Source organism: Pseudonaja textilis, chromosome 2 (assembly GCF_049901715.1).
Source record: "Pseudonaja textilis isolate UNSWEBS1 chromosome 2, rPseTex1.2, whole genome shotgun sequence".
Lineage (NCBI taxonomy): Eukaryota > Metazoa > Chordata > Lepidosauria > Squamata > Elapidae > Pseudonaja > Pseudonaja textilis.
In genome coordinates, this window is record NC_141991.1 from 209,094,559 (window position 1) to 209,115,650 (window position 21,092).

The window sequence follows — 21,092 nt, forward strand, 5'->3', positions numbered from 1 at the left end:
ATCCCTTCCAATCCTTTATTCTGTATTCTATTCTGCATCATTCTTGTGCTGTTCAACAGATGCATTGGATAATAACAGGCTCTTTTTAAGCACTGTTATCCAATGTATCAACTATGATTGCAATACTTTATTGGAATATTTTGCACTGAATAAAGTAAAGTTTATTTTCAAGGAAACATATATGGAGCTGTACATTTGAATAGTAGAGGCCTTGCCACATTCATGCCCTGGTAACATTGAGTAACCATGCTCTGTGTGATGTAGATGAAGGCTTCAGGCTAGTATAGAACTAAGTATTTCAACAGGATTATTTCTGACACAAGCTAGAAAAGCAAGGATTTTTTCCTACTAAATCCATTTATTCTACAACTAAACTAATTGAGCGTGCTTTTTCAAAAAAAAATTCTGAAAACAATTCAAAGTGCATTTTATTAGACTAAATAAATTCCACATACATATTCTTGCCAATCTGTAGAAATACCATGTTATCTCTTCAATTAGCCTAAAACTCAAGAATGTGAGATACATGTGGAATTCAGGAGACCCAGTTTAGGGGATAAATATTGTTATCCCAGAGTATCACAAGTTAATTATGATAAAAAAAAAATGGTTAGGTTAAGAGAAAAAGAACAATATTTAGAAGTTTAAAATTTAGAATATTTTACTTTAATTATGTGCATACAAATGCTTTTGAACACACTTTTCAGATGCTTTCCTGTAAAATGTTGAATTAGATTATGTTATCTGGGTCTTGTCTTTGAATAATGGGGTGATAAGCTATAATTTGAAGAAACATGTTCTAAATTGATAATACACACATTTTATATGTAGGCAAGCAATAGCAAGGAGATAAAGCATAGTTTTACATAAAATTTGCATATGCCAACTTATAGGTGATAGTTTGAATCTCTACAATTAATTAGAAATACAATACATTCTACTATCCTGAAAAATGATAAGGTAATCTGTAGCAAAATTACACTTATAAGACACACTTTTTAATTGAAGAATTTGATCAAGGCACAGGTGAATTAAGGAGATTCAATTTTCATTATTAGGTTTAAAAACCTTAGGCAGTTTAAAACAATATTTTATTTTATATATATATGGTTTAGTTTTCATACATTGATGTTTTATAACGCATTAAATACCGTGTTTCTCCAACAATATGGCCTCCGCCAATAGGAAGCCCCAGCATGTTTTATCGGCATAAAATCAAATTAAGCCCCTCCCCCCAAATTAAGGCCTATATTAAACATGCAAAATGGGGGGGAATGGTGGGGGGACTTGCCGTTAGGAAGTACTTTTGTTGCATACCCGGATATGGTGCTGCCTGCGTTGACTTTGGCATTGGTGGGGCACTTTGTATCGGGAGACCTTCCGCCACCATTGCTTTCCCTTCTTCCATGCTGCCGTGGCATTTAGAGCAATGCCATGGTGTTTGGCGCAGCCATGCGCGGCCAGCCAGGGCTCCTTCCTGCAACACTTGGCTTCAGGCACTCCTGTCACCACCTTCCCTTCGCCTTCGAAGGCAAAGCGAATTCTTTTAAAAATGAGGCCCTAATACCAGTACAACAAAGCCTCCTCTGCCCGCAGCTCACTTTCCCGACTCTTCCCAGCCCACACGGCTCTGGCGCAGCCCCAGTGGGATGAACGGAGGGCCTGGTGAGGAGGGGCTCGCTGCCTTGGTGAGAGCTCCACCGCCAGGCAGGAGGGCCCGCCTGTGAGCTGCGCTGGGCACCCCAGGCAAAGCTCTTGACGCTCTGCCCGGCGCCAAGCAGGGATGGTGGCTGGGTGGTGAATCTCCCAGGGTGGGCCGATCCTGCTCTGTAGCCCTGGGAGATTTGCCTCCCCACGTGGGTTTGGGCTGTCATCTCGGGCAGGGGAGGCTTTGTTGTACCAGTAGTAGGGCATCGTTTTTAAAAGAATTGGCTTTGCCTTCAAAGGCGAAGGGAAGGTGGCGACAGGAGCACCTGAAGCCGAGTGTCTCCACCGGGCTCCGGTTGCAGGGAGGAACCCTGGCTCACCGCGCCTGGCTGCACCAAACACCATGGCGTTGCTCTAAACGCTGCGGCAGCACGGGAGAAAGGAAAACAATGGTGGTGGAAGGTCTCCCAATACGAAGTGCCTCACCAACACCAAGGTCAACATCCAAGCCGTTGCCACCCGCCCACCCAAGGATGCAAGGGGGGGGGAATTAAGCACCCCCAAAAAGACGGCTAGGCCCGGCCTTATTTTGTGAGAACCACGGTAATAACAGCAAAACAAGACAATTGACAACTGCAGTATCATTATTATGTTGTTTATTTTCACATAATTGCCATTAACAAAAAGTGTTTAGGTAGCTGAAAAATATTATGCTATATGGTTACTTGATAAAGCTAGCGCTCAAGTCTAAAAATATTCAGGAAACTTTTAGTATCAGCCATGATTTTGTTATTCCTACTGATCAGAAAGATGCTGATCAGAAGATGTATTGCAGAAAAATGCTACATTTTGCAATACATCTTCTAGCCCCTCTTGTCTTTTTAAATTAAGAGAGATAGCAGGTTGTTTTACACTTATCAACTGAAGTTTGAATACTCAAAGGGAAATACATTTATAAAGCAGTGAGCTGCTTTTTAGCTACCCAGCTCTCATTAACCTTGTTTTCAGATGTGTGCCTTGTGCTTCACAAGGCTCTGAAACTTGCCTCTTCAGATCCTCCTTTCTTCCTGTTATTATGAAGGGTAAAACATGCTGCCTTTAAAAGTAATAAAAGACCATTTTTGCCTGAGTAATTCAGACATGTTTTTTTCCCTTCAGAGGGCACAACCAGGTTTTGAAAGAATTGTAAAAAAAATAAATCAAATTGACTCGGGCTACTATTTTATCTCAATCTGTATTTTGTTAAATTTGCTAAAACCAAAAATGCACACATGAATTAAAAACAGTAATCTAAGCAAAATGAGCTATGAGGATGTTAATTCTATATCTGCTTATAAGTGATCTTAAAATTCACAAAATAAATTGATGGGAAAGCCAATAGAGAGTTCCCCCCCCCTTTTTTTTAATGCTTAGGAGGGAAAAATGCTCACCAGCTAAATATACAAAAGCTGGAGGAGCTGTCGGGTTTGTAGTCACATGACATCTCACTTTACTACTCCAAAATTCTGGTCCCAATGGTGGTCATAAGTCAAGAGCTACTGGCAATTTCAATACAGAGAAACAGTGCATATCCAGAATTTAATTCCTTGGTTGGGACAAAAAGAATTTATACATGAAGAAATGCCATGAATGCAAGCATAATAAAGAAATGCAGGTTCAGTCTCCAAAAGATGGATTCAGAAGTCAACATAGGCCAGTGATAATCCTTTTTTTTAAAAAAAATGGAATGGTGTTGGAATTCCTTGTGCCAAACTGGTAAATAAAGTGGGAGCAGGTGGCAGCTGTTGTCAAAAGATCCCGTAGGCAGCTCCAATTTATATGCCAGTTACACTATGAACTATTCATGGATCAGAAAGCCCATGGACCTCTCAATCATGGCTTGATCATCTTTCAGTCTGAGAACTGAAATTCCATGTGAGGTTTACCATGGAGACTACCCAGAAGCAACAACTGCCCCATAATTCAGTTGTGTAATTAGTTATGGGTATCTAGTTTTGCTCACATTACACTACTAAAGAGAGCTGTGCTAGTTAAATATGGAATTATGTGTGCAACTCAAAATGTTGATTGAAACTTTTAAAGCCCAACATGACCTAGAACCTGCTTTTCAATAAGATATGGAAGGGAGGACTACCTTCAGATACCTACTCTGAGAAAGTGTCAACATTAGAAGAAATGAGGATAACCTTCCTAAAAAGAAAGAGGACCCAGAAAGAAAAAGCAAGAGGAGTATGCTCCTAAATGTTTAAGAATCAATTCTCCTAGCACCATTGCCATGGTTGTGCCATCCACCTAGCTACAGCACAACTGATTGGCCCATTAGGCACTGAGGCTAGCCTCAGCTGTCAACCAGCTTGCAAACTGAAAATTTAACAAGCTGCTGAAAGCCAGTGTCAGCACACCGCTGTCTGCTTCCCTTCTTTGGAATAGCATTCTTCTTAAGATAACAGTCACCAATTCTGCATAGGGATTTAGAAGTCAACAAAACTTGCCCATTCCAAAAGATTTCTGACAACTGACATGATTGGATTCCTTCCTGCAATAAAGTTATGGTTTATATGGAATTTGGATTTCCAATTGACTTTGTCCTTAAGACTGGAAAAGAATTCACGGTCTCCCAATTTCTAGTCTGATGCCTTAACTACTACAGCTAATTGGCCCTTTAAATGATATATAAGCCTACATAAATAAAATAACAAAGTAAATTTTTTGTATCTTTTCATGTGAATGCAAGAGACATGTCATTTATGGACTTCCACCACCAAACTTTGTTTCCTTATCCTTTGGCAGCTGCTGATATAAAACTAGGATTGTTATTTTGTATTTGAGCATTGACAATTAAAATTGTCCTTACTGGATCAGATAGATTAAATTAAGAGCTTGTTGCTAACTAATATCAATTCCATAGATCATCAGCTGTTGTCTTTTTTCTCTTTTCCAGAGAAGAAATAGAACAAAAATAATTTCCTGCTGAGTGCCGTTTTAGACAGTCTTTCAAAAGTGAATAAATGAAATATATTCTCAAATATGTGTGTGAAAGTCAACAATCTGAGAAATATGTGGAAACTGATTAGTTAAATATATTTGTTCATGATGTTTCCTTACTATGCTTCATTATTTTTTTAAAAAAAGTTAATTAAGAACTTGTACCAAAAGACAGTGATTCACTATAGCATTTTTTGAAAACTAACATCTCTAGCAGAACATTTGTAGCAAGATTTGGAGGACATGAAATATGCAGCTCCAAATTAAAGGAAATAAGTTAAATAAATTCTTTTAGAATGATGCTAAACATAAGCTTTGACTTTTTAAAAAAACCACCATAATTTGCAAATTACCATTTTTGCATTTTTTTTCACAAAAAAAGATCAGCAAAAGAAATATAATGGGCCATAGTGAACTTTTTTTTGTATAAAAATGAATGCTTGGAATATTCATTCTAGCAACATTCATTCTATAAACAAGGGAGATAACTCATAGAATTACATATAATCCAACTGATTCCTATTCATTTGTCCAGTGGGATCACCAATATACATCATAGAACTGAAGGGAAGCAATAAGTCATCCACCCCATGTTCAAGAAAATTAAGATATCCTCAGTGGGTTGCTATGTGACCTGTACTTGAACACATTCATTATAAAAGACCTTGTTACTTCCTTTGAATTGTCTATTGTCAATTGCTCTGTTCCACATTCTTGCTTAACATTCAAGCAGAATCTCCCCTAACTACAATCCATTATTCCTGGTCTTGCTTACTGGATTCATAGAGAATAGATTTTGGCCTTCTTTATGACAACCCTTCAAATACTTAAAGACTGCCATTGTATTCCCTGTCAGTGGGGACTTAATTGCATTCTGGTCCATGGTTGCAACAATGCAAATAGTTCCTGTTTGATTTTGTTTCCTTTTTCTGTCCAATTTTGGATAGTAAGACTACTGACAATCTTCTGAATCTTTTTTTAATAGCATTTAGCATTTAGAAATAGCATTTAGACTTATATACCGCTTCACAGTGCTTTACAGCCCTCTCTAAGTTGGTTTACAGAGTCAGCATATTGCCCCCAACCATCTGGCTCTTCATTTTACCGACTTTGGGAGGATGGAAGGCTGAGTCAACCTTGAACCCGGTGAAATTTGAACTGCCAAACTGTAGGCGGCCAGCAGGCAGCAGAAGTAGCCTGCAATACTGCATTGTAACCACTGCACCACTGTGGCACACACACACATACACTTGATAAATATAAATGCCATAACAGTAAAAAAAAAATGTTGAACCCAGTCAATGACTGCAACCATTTATTGGTTTGTTCAAAAATGGTAAATAATGGGTGCTTACAATCAAATATCTCTTATCAGTCCTTAGTTCAATTATCCCATCATTCCAATTTTGAACATTATTTTCTGATTAAGAAAACAGTGGAAGAAGCAGTGGGGGGAAAAACTTATAGAGTTTTACAGATGTAACTTTACAGATGAAGATAACTTTATTTGGAACCCGCCCCCCCCCCATGCAGTTCTATGGAAGATTTGTTCCTTGAACATTATATCCTGTTCTATTATTGTATAGCAAGGGTCTTCAAACTTGGCAAGTTTAAAACTTGTGGACTTCAACTCTCAGAATTCCTGTGCTAACATGACTGGAGAAGAAATTCTGGAAGTTGAAGTCCACAATTCTTAAAGTTGCCAAGTTTGGAGACCTCTGTTGGAGAGAGTACCATATAATGATGATGTTTATTTATTTCAAAAGCTGTAATTCACCCATAACATTTCTCCACTAGATTTCTCCATGATTTAATATATTAATAACTGCATCACGTTCATAATATATAAAAACATATTCATAAAATCAGCAAGCTTTTCTCAGCACAATGCTTTATATGTTCCCTAAATCTAGTAGGAAGAGGACAACTCAAGGACTTCTTCCTGTTTGAGCTGCATTTCACTTGTATAATGTTGCCCTCGGGTTAAATTGTAATAAAATGTATCTAGATTCTGAAGAATTAAATACTAGTTCAACTGGAAGTGAAATAAATTACATTCAGTAAATGATCCTATAGCAAAAGGAAATTACAATTTAATCTTCTCTTTCAAATGCTTAAATATAAGAATTAAAACTATAAGGAACCAAAAAGTCATAAACCAAAAAATAATTAACATTCATAGAAGGAAATACCCAAATTAATAAGCAGTGATGATAGCAAAATATATACAAAATATCACTGAACCAATCATAAAGTATGCTTTATGGCAGCTTACCTTTCACAAGCTCTGACAGTCCATGCAGCAATTATCCATAAGGAGATACTAAAAACCAAGAGTACAGTTCCCGGGCATATTGTCATTAAGGTTTTCATAACAAAACGTGTATTGAAGTTGATTTTGTTTAGTGCTCCAATGCTTCTGGATGAGGCATCAGTGAAAAGTTTGCTATGCAAAAGCATAACTCTGGCAATAAGATAAAGTCTCAGAAACATAGGTATGGATAAAATTATATCCACATCAGCTATTGTTATAGATGGGGTATAGGAGAAGGCAAGACGAGCTGTCCATGTAAAAGTGTAATTGCCAGGGATAGGATGAATAGCACATACCAAAATTTCCAAGCAGATGAAAAAAATGCGCTCATAAGTCATGGCTATTCTCCAATCATCTGCTCCATTGTCCACCATAAATAACTGGAAAAGATATGCAGAAGTTCAGTATTAGAAAAATAGTAGCTTTAACAAATACAAAAAAGTATATTCTCAATAATACTTCCTCTCTAAAGTGGTGTTTCTCAACCTTGCCTATTTTAAGACATGTGGTATGGACTTCAATTCCCAGAATTCGCCATACCATATGCTGGCTGGATAATTCTGGGAGTTGAAGTCCACACATCTTAAAGCTGTCAAAGCTGCTATTAGGCTTGTCACCAATATGTATGTTAGCCCCTGGACTAAGAAATAATTCTGCTTTCTTGCTCCTTTTTTCTCAATGGTGATAATTAAAGCACCCAGAGTAATACATAATTATTAAAGGTATAATCTGGTTTTTTTTTACAATTTCATTTTGATAAATACATTGAAGTGAAAAATTAAACTATTTTTAAAAAGCAACTTTTTATGTCTCTTTATTTCTATGCAAGTAAGAATAGGAATTGTCAGTGCATACTTAAACACATCTAGAAATATCCCTATTAACTCATTAGGGTTCTCAGGTAAACATATAATGGAGTGAAGAATATACTTTTAAAAGTAATAACTAAGCTTGGCATTCCTAAAGATTTTAAACCCTTACTTCAAAAATGTCAAGCATTGATTTGAATTTATTCACATAGGGAAAACAGATCAATCTATTATTGTACTGGTGAGGTGGCAAATAAATAAAAATGTTTAAAAACAACAACTCAGCAATATTACTCTTAAGTAACAAATTCACATGCAGGATATCTTCTGGAAAGGTTAGGTGTATTTCAGGAACAACCAACCAAATTCAGTGAAAATAGTCTTATCATTATACCAAAATACTTAACTTTTCTTATGAAAAATAATTAAATACACTTTGTTTTATCTTCCCAATCCACCTGACAGAGTTATTGTGGTAAGAAAAATCGAGGTGGAAGATGTTGGATATGTTTGCCTCTGTGAGTTGTTTGTAAAAATAATAAAGTTGGGATATAACTAAATAAGTAAACAAATAAATAAAACAAATAAAAAAGAAATAAAACCTGGTAGCCATATTATCTGGTGCTTTCAGTGTAGTTTTTTTGGTTTAATTTTTTGAAGTATAAATCTATTTCATTTGATAAACAAATGAAAGGATATAGGATATACAATTATTGAGTGAGGTTATCAACCCTAGAACTGCATTTAAATTGGGAGCAGATGAGACCCCAAGTAGTAAGACTATCACATTTATTATTCTAAAATTTTGTTACAATTGAAAACCAATCATTACAACAATCCCACATTCATAGTGTTTGGCCTATTCAGACATGTAACTAGCTCAGATTTTTCCTGTGCAGCAGGAAAAAAACACAAACAAATATGAACTTGGTGTTTGAACATCAGTCTCCAATAGCAATGCACTTCCTGTACCACTGGCCTCTACTTGGTCTAAAATAATTATAAAATTGAAATAAAGATGGCTTAACTGTTCAGGAAAGAACTTTTTAAGGCCTATAATATATTACAATATCAAAATCAAATATGGATCATGATGGCATAAAAAATAAAAAATTAATAAAATATATATAAATTTATATACTATTAGGAAATAAACTATTATTTAGATAAATTGGAAAGGAATATTCAAATTTAAATGCTCTTTATTATCAAATTAAATTCTGTGATAAAAAGATTTCTGTCTTAACAAAGAGTGATATTTTACATTTCATTGAAATAAGAAAATATTTTTCATTTTAAAATCTAATAGTTGTTAAAATCATTCTTATTTCATTGAAATAAGAAAATATTTTTCATTTTAAAATCTAATAGTTGTTAAGAAGAAACTTTAAAAAATAAAAATTGGTGCAGGCAATTTAGAATGTCTGGATTTAGAAGTTTATACAGATTATATAGATTATACAGAGATTATAGAGAAAGACAATCTGTTTCGATTCTTAATAAAAATAATCAGGAGTTATGGGAGTTGTTTGGCTATATGTTTAAATATATATTTTAATTATATTATGTATGGCATTCAGCTTTGTTCGGGTATTTTCCCACATCATTGTAGTTGTGCTTTTAAAGTTGTAGCAACGTTTTGGCAGAATCTCATCTGCCATCATCAGGCTTCTGTAACAGGTATTCACATCTGAATTATAAAAACACATTTAAACAATTGTATTTTACTGTACAATCTTTTAGAAATTCTATTCTTGATATATTTTAGTTCCCCCCTCCCTATTTTTTTAATCTGCAACAATATATATATATATTACAGTGTAGTTTAAAAGGTAGATTATTGGGAACAATGCTATATCACCATCAATACCATAACCTTAGTTTAAAATCAGCATGTTTTTTTAATTTCTGTTCCTAACTTCATTGCCTGTTCACAATTCTTGCATGCTGATAAGCCAGGGTTTCATTTACAGAAACTTAATGTCTGAGATTACAGAATGTGTAAAACCAAAATCAGATATATTAAGATTTGGCATTATGTGTGGATTAGTCCTTATGATGGATCTGAATTATATGATTAACTATTCATTTCCTATCATAATTTTAAGTCAAGGATTTCTTTTTTAAATTACAACACAGCATTGTAATAACAATGCACTGTAATAGTTAATTATAATATGCAGATGAGTATATGTTTGTTGCTATACATACTGTCTCGATATAATAAGCATGGAGGCCAAGTATATTTTCTCAAAACAGTCCTTTTCTTTCCAAATTGTAGCTGTAACGGAGATGTTAAAGTGTACAACACCCTACGGAGTTTACATACAAATCTGTGGCACAATTCTGAATATTCATGATCAAGATAAAATATATAATTATTAATGTTTTTGGTTCTATCTATTAAGATTAGAATATTAATCAGGCTTATGCATCTAGATTTATAAATAAAAATAAACTGTTGTTTCATTCTTATTTGCAGAACATAGTCTCTTTTCACAGTCTCAATTCACAGAACTTTAATTTTCAATTCCCCAGGTATTAATGAACAATATTTATAATATTGTATAATATAATATAATATAAAAATATATAAAATAATATAATGTATAATATAAAAATGGTAAAACAGCCTATTACCACAAACAAAATAGAAAACAGAAAATAAAAAGGAAGATTACTAAAATTAGACACTTAAAGATAATAAAATCATCGATACTGTTATGTCACAGTTAATTCCAGATAAGGAAAAATTGAGGTATTAAGAGTATTTCCATTTACACTTTTAAAGGGAATCATGAAATAAGTCATTTTCCGCATTATGTTTTACTGAGTCCAGTCTTGGTACAACAAATATATGAAATCATTTATTTACTGAAATCAAGGCAAGAATGCGTCGGAACTTTTTCATTATGATTTATATTTGTAGTCCTATGGTGTTCACCAGAGCAAATAGTTGAAGTATAAATCAAATCAATAGTCATACCAATACACATTTTTTAAAAATTCACATCTATCACAGTATGTCACAGACCTAATCCCAAAGCTCCTAGAGCACACCCACCCCCACCCCCACACACCCACACACCCACACATACCTAAATCAGGAAACATGTGAAGTACAAGATCAGTACACTGTAATTGACTACAGAAAAAAGAGTAGGAAACTGGACAATATGATTGAATAACTAGCAATCCATTGTCAGCAACAAATCTAAAAAAAATGGATTTGCCTCCCAAACCTTTTCAAAAGTTAGTAGCAAATAGTATTGTTATGGAAGAATGAAAATGATTAAATCCACTGTAGATTAACATAATATATTTTAAGACAATATGCTATTTGCTATTTATTAAAGCAGTCTATTCTTTTCAACTTTTTGTGAAAGCCTAAATAAAGCTAGGACTGTTTTAAGAGGCATGTTGACTTAAATAAATCAACTCCTAAAACAGACAGATCTGAAAAAGATTTTAATGAGTAGAAGAAAAGTACTGAGTACAATGAAGTCCAAACCACTGTCTTCTAATTTTTTAAAAGTTTGCATACTCTTATTAACTATATTTAACCAATTTAATTTGCTCAAAATTCAATTCTATTGAAAATAGTTTTTGTTTTCCCTCTTTGGTTTGTGTGTGTGTGTAAATAAATCTCTCATTTATAAGATGAAGAAGAAATAATAATGACTTATGTGCTCACATCCAGCATCATCACAGCACTACATAATTGTATAATTATTGTATAATGACATTGAGATGCACGTGCCATCATTTTGAAGCCTCTGTATTTTGTCATGTACTTTGATGCTCCACCACTAACTGTGTATATTCCAATATCTTTCTAAATGGTTCTAGAGCTGTTTCTTCTAGCTGACTAGGAATAACAGTACATAGCTGGGTTTTCTCTTCAAGCCAACAGAAGAACTGTTTAGAAAGCTGCACTAGAATGATAATAGTTGTCAATTTTTTTCCACACCCTTGTTCATTCTCTAATTTCCATTTCACTCATTACTCTTAAGTGCTCCCAAGAGTCCAACATAGCTCGGAGAAGTTTAGCAGATTGCAAAAGGAGCAGGAATCAACTCTAATTTCATGTATGCACATATATATATATATATATATATATATATATATATATATACACATAAAGTTCACAAAAACGTAATTTCAGAGATCAGTATAGTTAAAACTATATTTTTAAATATGTGAATATTTTTACCTGTGAAATTTAACACAAAGGACAATGATAAAAAATCTGCAGAATGAAGTCATATGTTATTGTTATTGAAAAATTTTGATTGATTTTTTTATTTTTAGTTGACTTATTTTCTAATTTAGAATAAACCAATTATAAAAGCACGTACTATAGGTAGCTTCATATGAAAATTGATTTCTTTTTAAGATTAATAATTACATTAAACATCCTTTGTGCCTTGATAATTGTATTATTCAGTACAAAATATGTTGTAAGAAAGGCTTCTGTGTCTTTCTTGCTTGTTTCCTAAACCTGTATTACCACCTTCAATAAACTGACTCACAATGGTTTAGAGCAAAATATAAACATCTGCAATAAGGAACAATAAAACATCCATGGTAACAGAGATCAAACAAATGCAGCATTAAAACACCCATAGTAGATTTAAAAATAAAACATTTAAAACATGCAAAAGAATCTCAGGATGTCCATTCCCTAGGAAAATGCCATATGGCAGAGCTCTTTCTTTAGTTGTTTCCTGAATGTTCTCAGAGAAAGGCAAGCCTGACATCAATGGGCGAGATTATTCCAGAAGGTCATCATTTCAACAGAAAATCACTTTCTCTTGATATAATCTTGATGCAGAATGTGTTTGCTTCAAGCTATGCAGGGATTTTATAGGTTAAAACCAGCACTTTAAATTCTACCCAGAAACCAGTAAGAAGCCAGTGTAAGAACAAATGTTTTATGTTGCTGATAGGGAATGCTTAGTCAAAACTTAGGCCAGAGCAATCTTGTAGTTTCCAAGTCATCTTTAAAGGCTACGCAATGTAGAGTGCACCGCAGTAATCCTTTTCTTTAATGACAAGGGGATGTAGCCTCATCTCCTCAGGTAAGGTTATAACTGGCACATCAGTCAGTTGGGCATACCTCCCTGATCACAGACTCCAGTGGACAGTTTAGTAAGGATCCCGAGTCCAGAAAGGTCTTCAAATCAAGACCCATTATTTCTGAGATGTTGTTTTTCCATCAAAAAAAGATAAACAGGAGAAGATCAATGTATCAACACTCACACTAAGTTTATCTCCAGTGTTACTGTTCTCATCTAGATCCTTATACTCTCAAGACACTAGTAAAGGACCTTCACAGCATCTCCAGTCCAGCCAGAGCAGCTGATGATACTACACCTAAACTGTTAGATGTAACAGTCTGTGAGAATAACAGGAGGAAGAACCACAACCAAGGAAATAGTCAGATAAGACAAAACTAAGTCCAAAACAGGGATGGATTTAGGGAACACTACTCAGACTTGTCCCTCCCTAGTTTTCTTTACAAAGCAGGGAGGCACATTCCAATTTGAAAGATTTGTTACCATATCTCTATAATAAAAGAGTTTTACTATTCATAACTTTTATGTTCAAGTTCGGTCTACCTTGAAGGGCTCATACAAACAGCTTCTCTCCATGTAAATGTTAAACAGTAAACGAAAAGGACTATCCATTGCAGCTGTGACTGGAATGGCCACAAGGATTACCTGTCCTTCCCCATAACAACTGATTAGAATTATCTAGTGAAGAAAGACAAGAAGGACTGCAGAACAGTGGCCCAAATACCCAATCACTGCAGGTAGTCCTAAACAATACTACAATTAACCATGTAAAGAGTGGAAGAGAGGATGCGAAAAGTGCACTCTTCCATCCAGATCATCTATTAGATATCATCTAAATGTCTTTACATTTAAATTAAATTAAAATTTAATTTACTTGAAATAAAATACCATCTATAATTCTTCTTAGAATAAATATTTATTTTGGCCTTTGGCCAAATATATAAAAGATAAATTATTTTAATTATCAGTAGCATCATAAATTACAAATTTTGAGAATATTCATGTTTCAACTAGCCCAGAGATCCCCAACCCCTGGTCCATGGACCAGCACTGGGCCACAGAATGCCAGAAACCAAGCTGCACAAACAAGTGAAGTTCCATCCATGGCATGCAGGAGCACACAAAGGCACATCGCCCTCTGGTCTGCAAGAAAACCTCTCTCCAAGGAACTGGTCCCTGGTGCACAAAAAAGTTGGGGGGCGCTGAACTAGCCCATATGAAGGAGGTATATTTGATCTTCTTAGTTTCAGAAGTCTCAAACTTATATTCCAAAATGAAAATTGACTCAAATATTGTTAAACCCTATGATTAAGTATTGCAATGATTTCTATTGTCTTATTAAATTGAAGAATCTATTTAATAGGACAAAGGATTCAATAAATATTTCTGAATAATACATATAACATATTTCTGTCAATTTCTGTTTGTTTTTGGACATTTATGATAGGACTAGTCTGAAACTATGTGCGGAACTATTATTGTATATATGCACATGGCTCATTTCCATGTTTTAAGTTGACTGCATATAAGTGTCAATGCTTACAACCAAGCTGATACTAATTTTACACATAAATTCTTATATTTCAAAACGTATTCATTTTAAAAGCAAGTTTTTAGAGATACTACAACAGACTTCCATAAGATACTCTTCTGATATATCACACAATTTCAAAATATCTAGAGAACACCAGACCAAAGAAGGTTGCTTTAGAAAAACTTCATTGCATCAGGGGGGCACTATTTATATATTTTTAGGTCCAGAAAATTATTTCCACCCCATTACTCTGTCTACATTTTCTTGGAATTGAAATATAAGCGATTTAGACTAATGGTTCATATTCTGTAATATAACAGAGAATCAAATGACATTGTAGTTGACATTAAGGACTCTGAAAATGGAATATTTTGACAATTTCAATTTTTAAAAAAGCACCAATAAGATGTTAACATTTTGTTGTTTAAAATTATTACAGAAAGAAAACATATATTCTCCTCTGTTGGCAGTCTTATTACACCACCGCTAAAATAAAAAGGTCATTATTCTTCATCAAGAAGAAGAATTATTATAATTTTTTTCAAATGCTAAAATAATATGAGGTATTATAACTGCGATTATTTGTCACTCCAAATACGTTAAAGTTTTGATCAACATTTTGAAGAAAATGTTATTTAGGAAAAAAATTTCCTCTGCCAAATGAAACATCGTATGTCTATTTTTTGGAACAGAAAAGTTAGATTTAGAGCATATATACTAATTTTATTAACTTGAGAAATGCTCTAAACTCCAAAAACAAGTTTCCAGATGAGATGTTCTCACCTTTGAATATTTGAATATTGAATAATATTTGAATATTCAATATTTGAATATTGAATAAAGGTGAAATACATTTTTCTTTCTTTTCATTAACTCATTTCTCACATTTATTCACAAAAACAGCAATTAAATATAAATATATGCTATGCTATATAAATATAACAATAAGAAATGAAACTATTCAGCATAAATATAAGTTCAGGTTTTCCAGAACACTATGAATAACTTATGAATAGATACACACACACACAACAGGTACATAAATGTCTTTAAAAACCCTTTTATGCTACTTAGAGCTGTCCACAGTGCTGAACAAAGTAGAATGTTGGGTGTACTATCTTTCAGTACAAACTGAGGTTAAAAAAAAAAACTATTGGAATTCATTTAAATTCATGCAGGATCATTTATTTTTTTCTAGTAAAGTTTGATATAGTAATCCTTGTTTTATGGTGGGGTGTGTGTGTGTGTGTGTGTGTGTGTGTGTGTTTAAATCTTTCTATTGTTCCACATAACAGTAAAAAGTATGAAGTTCACCATTATTATAAGAGACAGAGATAATGAAACTGTTTATTGTATTTCCAAAGTATAGTCATGAAACCTAGATGAGCTTGTTCAGGCTGTAGTTTTATATCCTATACAAACACTTTTATGTTGATTTTAAAATGCTTCAGGCCAATTCTTAAAAAAAAATAACACTATGCAAATGTTTGAACTTTATATCATTAAGATCTCTAGGGACCATGTTACTGGAAGGCTCAAGGAAACAGTTTGCACTGAATGATTTCATATGGCACTTTTTGAAACTAAAATAACCTCTGATTTAAGTGTCACTCCCAAGACAGTCATTATTTGGTACTGTGACATTTTTGAATACAATGTATGTTACTAACTTCATAACTGAATAATTCCTTGTAGTAAAATTAGAAAAAGCTTTTTTATGCTTTTGCTAAATTGTGTCATGTGAATTAAATTTGCTTCAAGGGCATTTAAATCATTAGAGAAAAACTAACATGAAATTTTAAAATAATATATGAATTAAAATAATATAATCCATCACAGCACTTATGTGAGTCAAAGCAGAAACCTTATCTGTCCATGAGATTTGTCTTATTAAGGAGGGTAAATTTTCTTTTGGAAAATTGCTACATTTGGCTTTGTTTGAGTGCATCAATTTTGTTATTAATATTTATGTGAATAAATGAAGTTCATTAATTAGAAAATGGTGAAGATTTCACACATAGGACTGACTAATCCTAACTAAAACATGTGTTGAAAAAATGAAGCAGAAAGTGTATATTTTAAAATTTAGTATGGCCCAAAGTTATATAGCAATAATAACTGCTAAACAACTACATAAGAAACTATGTTAAAAAGACCGTTTACAAAACTTTTAAATATTTATTGATATCCCATTTGCAAATAAAAAGGTAAAAGTGGCAGCATTCCAATGCTGATGAAGGAAAAGTTGTCATAGTTTATTTAATATCTCTTCAAATGTATAAAACTAAAGACTCTCTCGAGTAAGACTACAAGTTATTATTCACTAAATTTACTAGGCAATAATAGAGAAGCCTTTATCACTTATTTCCTTTAGGACAGGCAAGGACTATCTAAAAAATATTAAAAACTGGTAGCTTTTTCCTACATAATCAGTTAATCAGAAAGGTGTGGTGGTTAATGACTTTGTAACCTGTAAATGCATTTTATATCAATGCTTTAATCCAAATTAAGTTCATCAGATCATATGACCTTGGACACCTTCATAATGTATGGCTCTGTCTGAGCATATCTTAGCAGACTTACAGTGACTGCTCACTACATACTAATATTTACCTCCACCAATGAAAACATTTTCTGCTCATGGGAAAAAATGGTATCATTTTATTCAATGCTGTATTAGGTTACAGAAGGTACCTTTTATGCTGTTCCTCCTTTATGGAGGTCATGACCATGGCTGAAATTACTTTAAGAGGAAAAAGAGCTATGCCTTTTTAATCTTGAAATGAATCAGATTAAAATCTTTCTTCAAAAATCAGATCTAATCAGCTATCTTTTAACCAAAATGCACTTTGAATTCTAAGACTACTGTGGTTATTGCAAATCTTGCAGCATTTATGGATAGAATTTAGAGCTTCTTGCTCTATATTTTTATAATCTTTTCATTTTTAAAAGCTACCCAGCCTTTGTACATGAGATGTTTAACACAGCAGCACCAAGGATTAATATTTAGAGGTGACTGGAGACTTCATAGTCATGTGATCCAGAATGGATTAACAAATATATACTTATTGTAAAATAGCAGGCATTATGTCTCTCACTTTTACATTAATACATTAACTGCAAAGGCAGATAAATACAGATAGAACACGCAGATTTCTATATTCAGGTTTTATAAGTAACAAAACACCATCTCCAAGGCAGTGAAAAAAATGCATTAATGCAGACTGCTGAGTTTCTATGAGATGTCCTTGAAAAATACAGATTCATAAGTGGTACATACCTGAATTTCCCTTGCATGGTATACAATAATCAGACCAAGCAGAATGATTGTAGAGAGACTAATAAGGCATTTGAGGGCTAATGAATATAGCGACTCCTGCAAGAAAAAAAATATATTTTATATGTTGATATTTTTTTGTCCTTTGTTTGGAAGATCTCAGAGAAAAATAATGGGTATCTGGTTAAAAAAAGATTTAGTTCACTGCCAGGTAGTACTCTTTTTGTAAAAAAAATATTACATGACCACAGATTAATACTTAAGGATGAAAAAGTAATAGGGAGCAAGAGTTGCTAATTTCTTCCATCCTCAACAAATGATTCTCATATGCTACAAAGCTGGCAATTCTTTTTGACAGCAAAAGGCTAAGAATTTCAGAGTCAAAGGGAAGATTACCAGAAAACACCATGGCTCTAAATTAGACTGAGAAGTTGAAAATACTGCAGAAGTCTGTGACAAAACTCTTCCATAATGTTGCCAAGAAAACTACATGGACATATCCAGGAAGTTGAGTTCAACCCAAGACACTTTGCTTTACACAAATTATAGCTTCATAAAAAATGTAAAGACTCCAAAGCCTCTCATTTTAAAAAAGCTAACTTTCTCAAGGTTATTAATGTTATCAATGAACTATCCAATGTCTTTTCCAGCTTTGCAACATTGGCAGCAAAGAAAGAATGTTTAATACTCAGCTGTTGCTACTCTGTTGAGAAGCTACAATCTGCTAATGTCTGTGTGCCAAATGCAGGGAATTGTAGTGGCAAAGCATCCCTAGTATTTGTATGGAAGATATAAAATGATTCAAAGCAGATATTAGAGAAAGTATTCCAAAGGCAATGTCTATTGGTCGTACAAATCACTAAGTTCCTGAGTTACTCTTTGAACAATGTAATGCATCACACCATTTGCTCAAAAACAAAAAAACAAAACATGCCTGAGTTGGTATTCTACATATTTGCAGGGGGAGAAAACTTAAAACAGACACTCATCAAAGCAATCCAGAAAAGTTGATTTTCATAAGGAAAAGTTGACAACTGAAGCACTATCATGGACAGCTCTTATGCTCAAAAGTCCCCATACCAGATTCCCTAGAATGCAGACTCAGGAACCCCTTATGGCCATAGTTATTAAGAATCTACATCTGGGAAAGGGTTTGTTAATAGTCAACAATCTTCCTGGGGCTTCAGTCAAGCATTCAGGATCAAAGTCTGAAGATGGGGAGGTACTTAAAGCAAGTGAAGGATAAAATAGAAGGGATAAAATAGCCAGGGATAACGCAAAAAGCTGCAAAACAAAGAAAAGGGAAAGAGGGGGAAGGGGAAGGAAGGGGGAAAGATGCCTTTAGAAATATGATGCAAGAAATACAATACACGAAAGGCGAGAAGGTACAAGGCGGTTGATCGTGGGGGGCGGAGAGCCTCTCTACCTTGGTGTAAGCGCCCCAAGACAGTTCGGTTTCGATCACCATCACCACGATCCCGAACATGCCGAAGATCAGCGCGTAGTCGCTCAGCCGCTTCCGCTTCTCAAAGAGCGCGCGGCGATGTCCCAACTTGTAGCCGATGTTCTGGTTCTTCTTCTTGCTGGTTTTGCCGCCGCTGTTGGTCTGGCTGCCGCTGCCGCCGCCGCCGCCGCCGCCAGATCCGTAGAGCGCTAAGTTGTTGGAGTTGTTGTGCTCGGGCTTGGACACCACGATTTCGGGGCCGGCGGCGGCAGCTGAGGCGGTGGGGCTGGAGTGCGGCGGCGGCGGCTGGGGCTGCAGCGGCTGAGCTTCGGAGTCCAGCTCGTGGAGGTTCCTACGGGACGAGCTCAGGTTGCTGAGAGGACGCATGACGCCGCCGTTGTACCTGCAGCTGCTCATGGCTATTTCCGTGAAAGGGTTGCTCTCGCGGCGCTGCTGCTGCTGCTGCTGTTGAAGTTGGTAGTGGTGGTTGCCGCTGCCGGTGCTGCTGTTGGGGCTGCCCGAGGGTTGGGGCGGCTGCTGCTGGTGGTGCACGCTCTGGCACGGGTGAGAGTGGGAGTGGTGGTGCTGGTAGGGCTGGGAATAGTGGTGCGGCTGTCTGAACGAACTGGCATGGCTGGAAGGGGTCAGCTCGCTCACGTTGAGCTGGCTGCCCTGGCGGGAAGAAGCTGCGGAGCAAGAGAGAGGCGAGGAGCGAGTCCGGAAGGCGACCGACAGAGGCGACGAAGTGCGGAGAAGCAGCGGCAGGTGATCGCCCGTGGCAGCCGCAGCCCCGTAATAAGCGCAGCTGTTGCACTGGAAGCACGGGCTGGACTGCTGCTTTGGCTGCCTCTCTTCGCTGTGCTGCTGCTGCTGCTGCTGGTGGTGTTGCTGCTGGTGGTAATGCGGGTGTGGGCGCTGCTGCTGCTGCTGCTGCTCTGAGCAGAAGCTCGACTGGAACTGCAATGGGGTTTCCATGTCAGAGCTGTTAAAGCTGCAGGAAGACCAGGCGGCGGTGCACCCTGCGCAATGCGTTATGGTCGGCAGAGGGGAGTCCTGTTGCCGCCACGACGGGCCCATCCCGGCTCCCGTAGAATCCAGGCGACGAGTCCGATTGGTCGGGCGAACCAAAACAACGGGCATCACGTCACCTGGAAAGTGGCGAAAAAACTGCAGCGTGAGAAGAACACCGCGCGGGGAGGGGAGCCAAGAAAATCCCAGGAGTGGCGTTTGCTGTTGCTGGTGCTAGTGACAGCTATCAAAGGGGGGGGGGGTTTGCTTCTCCCGCCTTCTTTTGCCTCCTACGGGGGGGATTCCTCCCTGCCAGGGGGAATTCCTCTTGCCACCACCAGACACCCCCACCCCCACCCCAGTGACAGTCCGGGAGGGAGGAGGGGAGCTATCACCAGTAGCACCCGCTGTTGATGCAAGAACTGCTCAGACAGGTAAGGGTGATTCCTCTTCTCCTCTCTGTCTGGATTCCTCCAGAGCCTGTTGAACCGGGGCTTCAGCCCTTAAATGATAGCTTGGTTGTTTATTATATTTCGCTAGGATATCCCGCACCAGGAGATGGTGGTCTGCCCCATTTGTTCTTTTCTTCCCCCACCCCGGAAAAGGTTAAATATTGTGCTTTTTTTTTTTTAGCGGGGTGGGGGGAGGGGGAAGAACAAAGGAGGGAGATCTGCAGGGATTTTATATGCCGTATAAAAACCTTTGCAGAAACTTTCGTGGGAGGATTCCACAATCTTTGTAAATGGCTCCCGAATCGGGGTCCCCTTTTGGCTGAGGAAGCTAAAGGACGAACCGTTTGGGGAGCGGGAGGGGGACAGGGGGAGGACAGGTCTTCCCTGTGTTGCAACGGGAGGGGTTACCCTCAAAGGAAACAAAAGGACGTGTGTGGCGTTTGGATCTTCGGCTGGCAGTTTTCAGACCTTCTACTCTGCAATTTTGCTGGGAAAGCCCAGGGATGCCCCAGCATGAAAAAGCAGAAAAGATAGTGAGCAAGAA

General features: G+C 36.3%; 1 protein-coding gene across 2 annotated transcripts in view; it reads right to left on the reverse strand.

Annotated features, from left to right (window-relative positions):
• Nucleotides 1–20,228, reverse strand: part of KCNN2 (potassium calcium-activated channel subfamily N member 2) — a 69,541-nt gene extending 49,313 nt beyond the window's left edge. Inside the window, exons 1-3 of one of the 2 annotated variants that reach the window (XM_026720064.2) lie at nucleotides 19,071–20,228; nucleotides 17,648–17,743; nucleotides 6,908–7,326 (exon numbers count right to left, since the gene is read on the reverse strand). In XM_026720064.2, the coding sequence (XP_026575849.1) occupies nucleotides 6,908–7,326; nucleotides 17,648–17,743; nucleotides 19,071–20,228 (1,673 nt within the window). The remainder of the gene's footprint in view (nucleotides 1–6,907; nucleotides 7,327–17,647; nucleotides 17,744–19,070) is intronic. The other variant, XM_087926944.1, reaches the window with a different exon arrangement.
• Between the last annotated feature and the right edge of the window lie 864 nt (nucleotides 20,229–21,092).